This window comes from Gastrolobium bilobum, unplaced genomic scaffold (assembly GCF_033153095.1).
Source record: "Gastrolobium bilobum isolate Gb01-03AN ecotype WA unplaced genomic scaffold, APGP_CSIRO_Gbil_v1 utg5099, whole genome shotgun sequence".
Lineage (NCBI taxonomy): Eukaryota > Viridiplantae > Streptophyta > Magnoliopsida > Fabales > Fabaceae > Gastrolobium > Gastrolobium bilobum.
Window position 1 is genome coordinate 108,276 of NW_026897187.1, and position 13,355 is coordinate 121,630.

Consider the following 13,355-nt stretch of genomic DNA (forward strand, 5'->3'; position numbering starts at 1 on the left):
ATTTTTCTCTTTGTTCTCTAATATTTTCTGTTACTGTTCTCAACTGCAATCTTTTCCAATGATGTTCTCAATATGATTGATTTCCAATTTCTCCTCTCAACCACATTGCTTTTAATTTTTCTTTCAACTGCAATGCTTCCATAACTCCTTCTACTCTCGTTCCACTGTTTCCAACTATTGCTCTTAACTTCAACTTTTTCAGATTTCTTCAAGGAGAAACTCAAACTAAGGCTAAGGGATTACCCAGTTCTTAATCATTTCAGAATCATTGACTTTTTTCAATCAAGTTGGTGACAAGTACTTTTTGGCTAACCTTAACCTTCGGACAATTTGGTTCCTTGAAGCAAATTGCTCTTAACTTTCTGCTTGCTCTCAACTAACTTGTTTTTTTATTTACATTTCTTTCAACGCATCTTTTACAACATTTCCCTGAGGACTATAATCTGGGGCTCATAAAAACCATATATTACTTGATGTGTACGCTTGCACATTTTGGGTAGATTTGCTCTTCAGATATATATTTTCTCCTCAAACATAACAGTTACTCCTCACATATTTTGCTCCCATTTAGCCTCGAGCAGATCTCGGCCCAACAAACACAGATATTAAATTCCCCATATAAAGAAAATAAAAAAAATTAGCCTAATGTTTGCAATGAAAATTGTCATTGGTGAGATATATGGCAGATAAGCGTGTTCATTTGTCCCTATAAGATTATAATTCAACCAACTCACCATAAAAATCTCTACGTGAAAGTGGGAAGACATTTCACGAACACTGTTCAGGGCAAAATTAGTTAGCTTGTGTTGAACAACCAAGATTGCTCTGAAAACACGCTCTTCATGTAAGCGTTTGGCATAAGTCTTCATCGTCTTTACCCCAACCTTAACTTCCTCAGGGAAAAAAACATAGATCTGGTACAAAGACAAACCAATAAGAATGCAAAACATTAAAACAAATTACAAAATGATAAAAATGGAAAATATGTGTACATGAGAAGTGTAATGAATTCAATGTTGTAAGAGTACTAAACCTGATACAATGTGGCACTGAGAAAATAAATGGTATGGTCATATACAATAATGGGGTAGAGTTCAATGTCCCTCACTTGGTTTATTCTATTATCACTTATCCTTAATATTTGTTTTTTATCACTTATTTCTCATGTAATTTTATTTGCATAAATTATTAATTTTGACCCATAATGATTCTAGTTTTTTTTAGAGTTTAGGGTTTAGCTTGCTCCCATCTTACATGACTCTTATTATCTTCATAAAGTGTTTATGAAAGTATTAGAGGGAATTTTCACTTCTTAACTATTGAACTTAAAAATTGATCATACTATTTTTTTCTTAAAACAAAGTATGTGTACATCAATCGAATATGGTATTAAAAAATGGAAATAAATTGACAAGGCACGTCCACGCAACCTAGACAATTGTTTGGAGATTCCATCAAGAATTTTATTAAATTGCAAAGAAAGATAAAAGTAGAAATAATTGTACATGGCAAAAAATTACCAACAAAACTTCACTTTTTACGTGTATGCTCTCCCAAACAAAAAGCATAATATGATTCACGCACGCAACATGGGAGGTATTTGAACTTAACCCTTGATTATATAATATCATGATGGTGTTTCTTATAATTTCATTAAACAGGTTAGCAAGGCTATAAAGCACTTGAGTGCACGAACGCTACAGTTTCTGTTTCACATAATTTTTTATATTTTTTATATTCACAAGATGTGTGTGCGTCGAAATCGGTTCCTTTGTTTTCATACCAGATTTGATTGTTGTAGACATGCTCTATGATGCATATAGGGTGAGTATCTCATAATGGGCCTAAACTTGATTAGCCCCTTGAAATCAAGCTTTTGAGCAAGGCTCATGTTTGACAATGAGAACCAACATTTTTGAACTTTTGGAGTTGTTTCAATAGAATTTTTAATTAATTACTATTTATTTTTTCTTTTTATTTTTGTTGGGACAATTTTGTAATATTTTTTATTTGACTTTTCATTTCCTATTTAAGGGTGTTGTGGACCCTAGTTCGTTCTGTTTAGCCAATTTTGCATATGCTTCGGCATTATTTGGTAATCAAAACTCGAGTGCTTTATCAATGGCTGAACAGATCAATAGCGATTGTGGTCTTGCTTGAAGGGTCAAGTCGGTAGCGGGAAAGGAGGATGTTGAATCCCTCTTCTTGACAGCAATGAATATCAACACCACATAGACATGTGAGAGGTCGAACATGTCTAAGGAAGGGAGCCTAATCGTCGTCTTATGAGGAAGAAGAAGATGACAACCCATTTTGGGACAAGGAGCAATTGGGAGAAATCATCTTGGAATGAAGAATGAGATGAAGATTGAGATCTTTGAATTCGAAGGCACAACTCACCCTGATAAGTTCATCGATTGGTTTCTCACTGACGAAAGGGCCTTTGATATAAAAGACCTAATGGAGGAACAAAAGGTCAAATTGGTTGCAATCAAATTGAGAAATCATGCCTCGATTTGGTTTGGACACGTGAAGAGACAGCGAGCCAGAGATAGAAGTCAAAGTTTAAGAGTTTGGATAAGATGAAAATGTTATTGCAATAGAAATTCTTACCGGCTCATTATAAATAGGAAGCACTTTTTGAACATCACAATCTCACATAGCAAGATATGATAGTGGAGCAATACTCACCTACAAATGTATTGTGACATGACCAACGAAGATGAACAATTGATTGCTCATTATTTGGCGGGATTGAGAGATGAAATCTCTTATTTCGCACACCATGAGCAATACTAGACCTATATATGGTGATGTATGTTAGAGAAATATAATATAAAACCATTAATGTTCCTTTGCCTAACAACTTAAGCTTTTGGGCTGAAATGATTCTTTGCATGGTATAAAAGCCTCTTTCCTAAAGATTTTCTCAAATAGAAATAAAGAACGAAGTAACTAGAAAAAATAGATTGTTATAATACTCCTCTCTTTTTTATAGAGATCATCTAAAAAGAAATGATGATGTATCTAGATTGGCCAAGGTAGAATGTTGATATTGCAAATGATGAGTTGTGGCTGAAGCACAATATATTCCATACAAAGTGTACCAGTGGAGGTAAGGTATGTGTAGCATGATCATAAATGATGGAAACCGTGAAAATGTAGTCTTTAATCCTATAGTGGAGAAATTGTGTTTGAAAATAGAGGAATATCCGCAACCTTACAAGCTTTCTAAGCTTTCATGACGATTTGATAAAAAGATGCATGATGCTTTCAAGAACACCTACACTTTCAAGAAGGATGATCAGACTACTACCCTAGAACCTTTTGATTTGAGGAAGGAAGCAAAGAATAATATATTGTCTAGAGAATACTTTCAAGAGTAAGTTGCTAATGCAGTTGAGATATTTTCTTGTATAGTGATGGATTCTGGTGTTTTGAGGTTAGGTAATTGCTTGAAGACTTTGCTAATTTGGTTCACAAAAAGATGTCATCGGGACTGCCAACTATGGGAGACATCCATCATTACATTGACTTTGTACCGGGAGTTGTTATTCCCCACAAAGTAGCGTAGAGGATGAGCCCTAAGGAGCATGACTAGTTATATAAGAAAGTGCAGGAGCTATTGGCAAAGAGCACAGTGTAGGAGAGCATGAGCCCATGGGAAGTACCAACCATGTTGATCCCTAAGAAAGATGGATCCTAGAGGATATGCATCAATAGCTGAGATGTCAACAGGATTACCATAAAAAATTGTTTTCACATACCTAGCTTTGATGACTTAATGATCAGCGAGGAGCAATCTTTCCAAAGATAGACTAGCGAGGTAGCTATCATCATATCAGGATGTGACCTGGTGATGAGTGGAAGACCGCCTTCAAGACAAGGGACAAGTTATATGAGTGAATGGTGATGTCATTTGACTGATCTAATGCGTTGAGCACATTCATGCGGTTGATGAACCAAGTTTTTTTACCATACATTGGTTCTTTTGTTGTTATTTATTTTGATGATATCTTGATTTATAGCTCCTATGTTCAACAACATTTGAGGAAAGTATTTGAGGTCTTAAGAGAACAATGATTGTGTGGCTTTTCGAGGGTGTATTATTTCTACTATAATGGTATTCAAATGTATCCTGCAAAGATTGAAGCTATTACAGGTTTGGAGACACCGAAGAGCATACATGACATTCAAATCTTTTATGGTCTAGCCTCTTTCTTTAGTAGGTTCCTTCGAGATTTTAGAACCATTATTGCACGTGTCACAAAAGGTCTCAAGGGAAGCATATTTGAGTGGACTAAGGAAATAGATATGGCGTTCCAATTACTAAAGCATAAGGTAATTCAAGCCCCCATTTTAGTGCTCTCTGATTTTTTTTTTATGTTTTTGAGATATATTGTTATGCTTTTGGAGTTGGTATAGGGGGTGTACTGAGTCTGAAAAATAAGCCAGTAGCATTCTTCATTGAGAAGTTGAATGAAGCCAAGAGGAAATACTAAACTTGTGACAAGGAGTTTTATGTTATAATTCAGAGTTTGGGAGTATTGGAGGCATTACCTTATTTCTAAGGAGATTATCCGGTTATCATAAGGCATTGAAGTGAATATTACCTTATTTAGAGTTGTGACTATTATGAATCCTAGTTCGTTAAGTTTAGCCGATTATACATATGCTTCGGCATTACTTTGTCTCGAAAAAAATTAGTATGATCAATTTTCACGTACAAGTGAAGAATCTCCTAATACTTTGCTAAACACTTATATAATAGGAAGAAAAAGGGAGTCTATCAGTGTAATTAAAAAAAGGAGCAAGCAATAACTGTAAAAAGAATATCAAAATCACAGGAAATTTTTCTATTTAGGGAAAAATCACATGAATAAGACAAAAGAATATGATGATATTGCAATGAAGTATTTATCATACGTTCTATTTCTCCTGGTTGCCTGCTTCTCTATTTACTCGCTGATGTATGAGTGTCACAAGAGCGAAGACGCCAATTAAGACAAAGACAGGAATTTGATATATAATGGGAAATTTTGGTCATATTCTTATGGTTAAATCTGTATCAATTATCATCTGAATTGTTTCAACCTTTGAAATAACTGAAACTGATTAGCAAATTAAAGTTTTAAATGTAAATATATTAATATTTAAATTAAGGAACCAAATATGCAAATGAAAATTATATATGAAAGATTTTCAATATTTAAATAATATAAAGAAATATTTATCTTACTTCAGACTAAAGATTTGTATGAAAAACTTTTAAATTCAAATTATAAAAATAAATTTATTTATTACAAGATTTTTCGACGGAATTTTATCATTTTTGGTCGAAAATTTTTGACGGAATTTGTTTTCGTCAAAAATTATTAAAAGAATTTTCGACGGAATTTCATTCATTTTATTTTCCGTCGAAAATTATTACAAGATTTTTTGACATCATTCATTTTTTCGACTGAATTTATTTTTCGTCGCAAAATTTCTACGGAATTATTTTTTCGTTGAAACTTTCCACAGAAATTATTCCGTCAAAAAAGTTGTTACCAACGAAGAGATATTCGATGACTTCATTTTTGACGGAATTTTTCCGTAGAAAAAAAATCATTTTTTGGTAGTGACCACAGGAGATTTAAACAACAACAACAAAAATTAAAGTTAAGTGATAGTAGAATAAATCGTATAAAATATATTTAAAATTTACCCCATTTCTAAAATATTTATACAAAAATATCCCGTAACTCCAAAATTTACGGTCGAGTATGTATGTATATATATATATATATATATATGTATATGAGATAGGATCCTTTGACATTTCATCTGAGAGTCATTAGATCAAAAAAGATCAATGATGTCACATGCTTACAAATCAGAGTCGTTGATCTTTTTTATCTAATGGCTCTTAGATGAGGTGTCAAATTTTAAATTTGACACTCGTGTTAAAGGATCATACATCTATATATATATATATGAGGAAGGATCCGTTTATAAATTTTTTTTTACAAACTTTTACAAATTACACTCTGTATTTTTTGAAATACATTACTAACCGAGTGTACTTCCGGGAGTACACAGTGTAGTTTGTAAGAGTTTGTAAATAAAAAATTTGTAAATATAACCCTCCTTATATATATACATGTGTGTGTGTATATATATATGTATTATGTGTGTGTGTGTGTGTGTGCGTGTGCGTGTGCGTGTGTGTGTGTGTGTGGGTTTAGCGGATGTAAAGTGACTGCACCTAAGGATTGGTGCAGTCATATAAAACTACGTCATTTTATAATGTAAAAGCATTAAATATGGGAAATAATAACCATACAAATGTGGAAATAAATATAAAACATTAAATATGGAGAATCATAACCATACAAAGTTGGAAATAAATATAATATTTTTATTTTCTACAATTAATTTTAAATGTGAACTTCCTTTATCCCACCCAAAACGACGTAGTTTTTAGATGACTGCCCCAATGCTTATATACAGTCACATTACAAATCATTTTGCTTATATATGTGTGTGTGTGTGTGGGGGCATGATATTTTTACACCGGTGTAAGAGTTAGAAGTCTTACACTCAATCTTGACCATCGATCCACTTGTATCAAATGGCTCACATTACAAAAAAATTAGAGCCCTTAGATAAAAGTGGGATCAACGGACAAGATTGAGAGTGTAACTTACACTGGTGTAAAATGATCCTGACCCATATATATATATATATATATATATATATATATATATATATATATATATATGTTTGTGTGTGTGTGTGTGTTGTAAAATTACTAAGAATTAGAATATAGAGATAAGATAATGTATTTTGGTTGTATTGTCACACTACAATGATGCCTTATTTATAGGCTCGGGAAACATGAAAGTTATAATAACTAAAATTATTCTCCAACGGTCATAATATCTCCAACAGCCATAATATCTCCAACAGCCATAACGTCTCCAACGGCCATAACATCTCCAACAGTTATAACAGTTATATAACGGATATGGACAACCAATAAATTATTTATAACAATATATATATAGTTCGATTTTTCTACAACTACCAGTGACAAATTTTTCATATATATATGTTAAAATATTTAATGTGGGGAATCATAACTATACAAAAAGTGAAAGCATTAAATATGGGGAATTAGTACCATACACCTGTTATTACTGCACAGCAACTTTAGATATGATTTTACCATATATATATATATATATATATGGGCAAGATACGGTGTAAGAATTAGAAATCTTACACTCAATCTTGACCATTGATCCACTTGTATCCAATGGCTCACATTACTAAAAAATTAGAGCCGTTAGATATAAATGGAATCAATGAACAAGATTGAGAGTGTAACTTACACTGGTGTAAAATGATCATGACTCATATATATATATATATATATATATATATATATATATATATATATATATATATATATATATATATATATATATATATACGAGGCAAGATCTTCTTATACTGGTGTAAGAATATGAAATCTTACACTTAATCTTGACAGTTGATTTCTATGTATCTAATTGTTATGATTTATTAAAAATTAATAAGTGAGACAAAATAAATAACAATCCTTAAATTCACAAAAATCAACTGTTAAAATTTATGGCAAGAATTATTATTCTTACACTTAAGGGTGTAAATGGATTAGGATGGACTTTTGCTTAGATTGGCCAAACATATGTAAAATACTCTAGGTCTGATTTGACCTGTTAGTCTTGCGTAGACCCACATTATAAATCTGGTATGACTTATATTAAAAAAAGCAAAAGCTTTGGCCTAGACATGTATAAGCCTATTAGGCATTCAATAATTAAAAAATATTAAAATAAGATTATTTTATTATTTAAAATTATTAAAATAATAGTTTTATTTAAATAAATAATGACACAAGCCGGTCTATAGGCTTATAGGCCCAACATGTAAAATAAAGCCTATATTCTTCTTTCTAAATAGATTTTTTCAAAGACTTAATCATGTTCTATTTGACTATATGTAATAATCCGAGCCTAGCTTGATATAGGCTGAGTCGTAGGTCTTTATTAGATCGTCTGACCCATTTACACCCCTATACATTGGTATAAGTTGATCCTATCCATATATATATATATGATTCAGTTATCGATTTTTATTATATGATTCAATTATCGATTTTTATTTCACTACGCCTTTGTTTAGAAAACAAAAGAGGAGGAATACGAAAGTGAGAGTAATAAACAACTGACAAATTTCAGTGAAATTATATATGAGTGTGATACCTGCTCAGTGGAACTCTCTCTCTTGGCTTTGTTGATAACAAGGTCTTCCCTTTTCATGTATTCTCCATACTTGTTCATAAAATCTTGTTTGGACATGTTGATCTCAAAATCACCAACAAGATAGCCCCTATCTCTCAGCATTTGCATCACCGTGTTTTGGATCCTATAAAGCTTTGAGATTTCATCCTCTGAAAAAAACATCTTGAGAAGGAGTTACAATAGTCTAGTGTTGAAACTTGGAACTAAATGGTTCATTTCTTTATGTTCTGTCTTAAAGATATACATGGCGACAATTAAATTAATTTGAGCCAGCTACCTATTTGTCATTAAATAAAAAGTCATTTAAAATTTCCTATATTAATGGGATATTTATTATATGCTTTTCTTTTAATATATCATATTGTTTTTAGTCAATAAGAATTCATCTTCATAAATAAGGATATTTATTTCAGAATTTTTATATTATTATATTATTTTCTTTAATAGTTTTCAATTAACTTTTATTTAATTTCTTCTAATTAATTCATGAGTAGACTATGACTACCTATGTAATCCAAAAAATATATATCTATAAGGATGCGGGGCTAATTTAAGAATGTATCTGCATATATAAAGCAATATTTTGGATTTATATTGCATTACAAATAACACCTTGAGTAATTTTTTATTTTTCTTTTTGGGATGAAGCAAAAATATTCAGAGATAGTTCTGTTTGAGGCGGGTTCAAGATTAATTTGAATTTTGGATCAATTTATAATTAGCCTAAAAAAGAGTGCTTATGACCCTTATTGTAGGAGTTGAAGTTTATTATTTTGATAATTATAATTGAGAATTAGAGAATTACTTTTTTATCGTATCTTAACTTTCTGTTCAACCATGGAATGATTAACTGTAATTATTTATTTATTTTTAGAAGTCAATTATCATTATATTTAATTTAGAAATTTTCTTTATTTTTAGGATTTTAGATTTTGAATTTTGAATTAATTTATAATTAGTCTATAAAAGGGTGCTTATGACCATTGTTGTCAAAAAATAGCTTTTACGTTTTTACTAGAGTGATGATGTTAAAACGCAAGTAAAAACAGTCCTTGGTAAAAGCTGGTAAAAACGTCATGTAAAAGCGTAAAAACGGGAAAAAATTACGTTTTTACCGTTTTGACCGTTTTTACTTAACACGAAATTTTTTTAAAAAAACAGATTTAAAAAAAAAGAAATAAAAAAAAAACCCAATTTTCGTTTTCCCAAATCATATGCATAGTATCTGGATATCATTTTGTTTGGATATATGTCTTTTATAATTATGTCTTATAAAGCTGCAATTCTATTATAAGTTATGCTATGAGAATCGTTTTGTGTTTCTGGATTATTGTGTGCATTAAAAGAAGTGAAATTATATCCTAATGAGCGATGATCCAAAATCTGCAGAGTGCATGAAGCAATTAGAGGAGATTGGTTATCTATTATTTGTTAGTTATCACTGTTTGTAATTTTATACTTGGTTATCAAAAATAATTTTCCTTTTTAGATAGATAAGTGACTCAACACACATGTTCATTATGTAATATTTTTTTTATATGCATATATATAATTTTGTATGTATGAATATATATTTTTGTAATATATTTTTTTATGCATATATATTTTTAAAAAAAAAACAGATTTAAAAAAAAAAAAAAAACCCAATTTTCGTTTTCCCAAATCATATGCATAGTATCTGAATATCATTTTGTTTGGATATATGTCTTTTATAATTATGTCTTATAAAGCTGCAAAATTGATGCAAAATTATAATTATGTCTTTAATGCCGAAAGCTAAAATTGATGCAAAATTCAAAATTCAAAATCTAAAATCCTAAAAATAAGGAAAATTGTTAAAATAAATATAACGGTAATTAACTTCTAAAAATAAATATTCTTACAATTAATTATTCAAAACACGTCCCAAATCTTAAATTTCAAATCATGCCAAATGTGTTGCTGTCTTTTTCTTGCCAAAACAAATTATAATCATATTTGCTACTTCATATGGACTTGGATTGGATCGTAATGTGTTATATTCTAAATTACTGCTTCTTTTAACAATTAGACTATATTTATTGGGCTACAATTCTGATTAACTCTGGGCTTCTTGAATCAATAGTTGGACCATGTGAAATGGATAAACTGTAAGTGTATTATATATATATATATATATATATATATATATATATATATAGAGAGAGAGAGAGAGAGAGCAAATTGTGAGAATGTAAGGGTGCAAATTGTATTTTAAGAATATATCTGCATTGTCGTATTTTGGATTCTACAGAACCTTGGGATTTATTCAGGAAAAAAAAAACATATAGAGAGCAGGAAAAAAACATTTAAGAACAAGGAAGAATTGTGAGAATGGTATCGGATGGATCGCCCGATTCGAGAGCTGAATTAATTATTGAAAAATTAAAAAAAAAAACTACAAACCTGCATTCCAGGTTTAAAAGCAAACTACGAAAAAATAAAGGGAGAATAACTTCTGCTGCGACTGCAGAAGGCTATTCTTGTGCTGATGATATATCATTTTTTTTGCAATTTTTTTTTATTTTTGTAAGTTAATATATGGTGAAACTCATTAAAATATTGTATCAACTGCAAAAAAAATCTTCTCCCATTAAAGGAGAAGAACAAAACACAAAAGTAAAACTTTAAAGGGCTTTGTTTATCTACTGTAGCCGAAGATGACTAAATTTTCCTGCACATAAAAGTAAGCTGGGTCCCACTAGTTTTTGTGAAAATAAATAAATAAAAAAGATTAGGCACGCTTTACGAACTGAGAGTGACATAAGATAAACAAATTACTGCAACACAAGAATACATTTTGCAAACTTTAAAATCCCTTTACATCTGGTCTTATAAAGGAATATATATCATATGGGTGGGAAAACGTGTTGGTAGGTGGATTCATGTGTTGTTAAGTTTTGATAGGGGAGTCAAATTATCTAACTCGAACGATATATTTTTATTCACGAGTTAAATTGGTGGAGACACAAAAATATAAAAAAAAAAATTAAAAAATAAAAGTAGAAGAAAAATTAAATAAAATATTCTGATTTACTCATGACTCGCAACGAGTGATGTCAAAATTTTCAAAACTTTAATTTTTTTTGGACAAAAAATTTTGCGGGTTATGGTCAACCCATGATACAACACAAAATCTGTTTTATTCCACAAGTCTATGGAATCCATATTTTGACATGTCATGACTCACGAGTCAATTCATTACTCGTGACATGTTTTGTCATCTCTCATGCATGCATGACAACTATCTGCCACTCACCGTATTAAACTAAAATAAATTAAAATTTAATAAGTTTGACTGGCGATATTTATTATATTATTTGCTTTTAATATATTATTATACTCTTCTTAGTCAATAATATTAGACAAATGACTTCAAAATGCAAGAGATGGGTGAATTTAGTTTATAAAATCTTTTGAGAAAATATCTCCTTTGATATTTTGAAAAATATTTCTTCAATCTATTGATTTAGCACAATTAATTCTAAGTGAAGACACTAGTGAATAATCAATATATGAACTAGTGAACAAGCAAACACAACTAAATAATGCAATTTAGAGATAAAATAAAGAGTTGAAGGTTAGAGAAATTATAAACTATATGTATACTGGTTCGGTCATCACTACTTGTGACCTGTGTCCAGATTGAAACCGCTAAATCAACTCTTTCACTAACGATCAAGCTTTAGGGTGCTTGACAAATCACTACAATCTTCTAAGTTCATACGTACTTGGCAAACTTACACTTCACTCCAAATTTATCTATTAGTATTTGGTTATCTCTCAAATACAATGGGTCTCACAACCCTTTCGACTCAATAATACAATGGAAAAGTATTTAACAATAGTTATGTACTCTCAAAGTATATATAATACAAATTTATAGCCTAGAGGTGTTGACAATATCACAAGAATAAAGCTCAAATAGTATTAGAAAAGTCCAATTTTTCGATGGAAATTTTCGACGGAAAATATTCTGTCGAAGTCTTCGACGAAAATTTCAACGAAAAGCGTATTCCGTTGAAGTTTTCGACGGAAATTATTTTCCGCCGAAGATTTTTCGATTCGACGGAAAATAATTTTCGTCGAAGATGTTCTACGAAAAATGAATTCTGTCGTAATTTTTTATTAAAAATAAATCATAAAGAAATTATATTTATGGATTTTTCGACGGAAAATGAATTCCGTTCAAAAACCATTATAAATAAATAAATTATAAAAGAAATTATATTTATGGATTTTTCGACGAAATTCATATTCCGTCGAAAACCATTATAAAATAATAAATCATAAAGAAATTATATTTATGAATTGAATTCCGTCGAAAATTATTATAAAAAAATAAATCATAAAAAAATTATATTTAGGATTTTTTTGACAAAATTCATATTCCGTTGAAGATTTTCGACGAAAAATGAATTCCGTCAAAAACCATTATAAATAAATAAATCATTAAAAAATTATATTTAAGAATTTTTCGACGGAAACTTAATTTCGTCAAAAATCATTATAAATGAATAATAAAAAAATTATATCTATGAATTTTTCGACGGAAAAGAAATTCCGTCGAAAACCATTATAAAAAAAATAAATCGTAAAGAAATTATAAACCATTATATTCCCGCTTATCTTTTTGTTAAATTTTTATTAAACCCCCCCTTAATTTTTTAGCTTCCCAGTTCCCACTCTCCCGTTTAAGTCTTCGTTCTTTTTCCCTAAATTTTCCTCCTGTTTCGATTTTTTCCCCTTTCTCCTCCTAGACCCTACCAAAATATATCATCTCTGGTCAATTTCTATTTGTTTTTTGTTTTTTTTTTTCGAACATTATCATGCCCATATTTCTATTCCTTTACAACTTGAGACTTTTTCAAATGGAAACTCCCTGTCCTCACCCTCACAATCCAAGCTGATGATAACAATGGGGACTATGTCAAATTGATGACTCACCCCGACGAGGATTCTGTAACACCCCGTTCTAGAACCGGTTTGTTAACATCGCATTATGAT

The 13,355-nt window shown here is 30.3% G+C and overlaps 1 protein-coding gene across 1 annotated transcript in view; it reads right to left on the reverse strand.

Moving 5' to 3' along the window:
- LOC133304805 (DNA-directed RNA polymerases II and IV subunit 5A-like) overlaps window positions 1–8,492 on the reverse strand; it is a 29,211-nt gene extending 20,719 nt beyond the window's left edge. The window contains exons 1-2 of the mRNA XM_061504866.1: window positions 8,292–8,492; window positions 735–914 (exon numbers count right to left, since the gene is read on the reverse strand). Of these exons, the coding sequence (XP_061360850.1) occupies window positions 735–914; window positions 8,292–8,492 (381 nt within the window). The remainder of the gene's footprint in view (window positions 1–734; window positions 915–8,291) is intronic.
- Window positions 8,493–13,355: the final 4,863 nt, after the last annotated feature.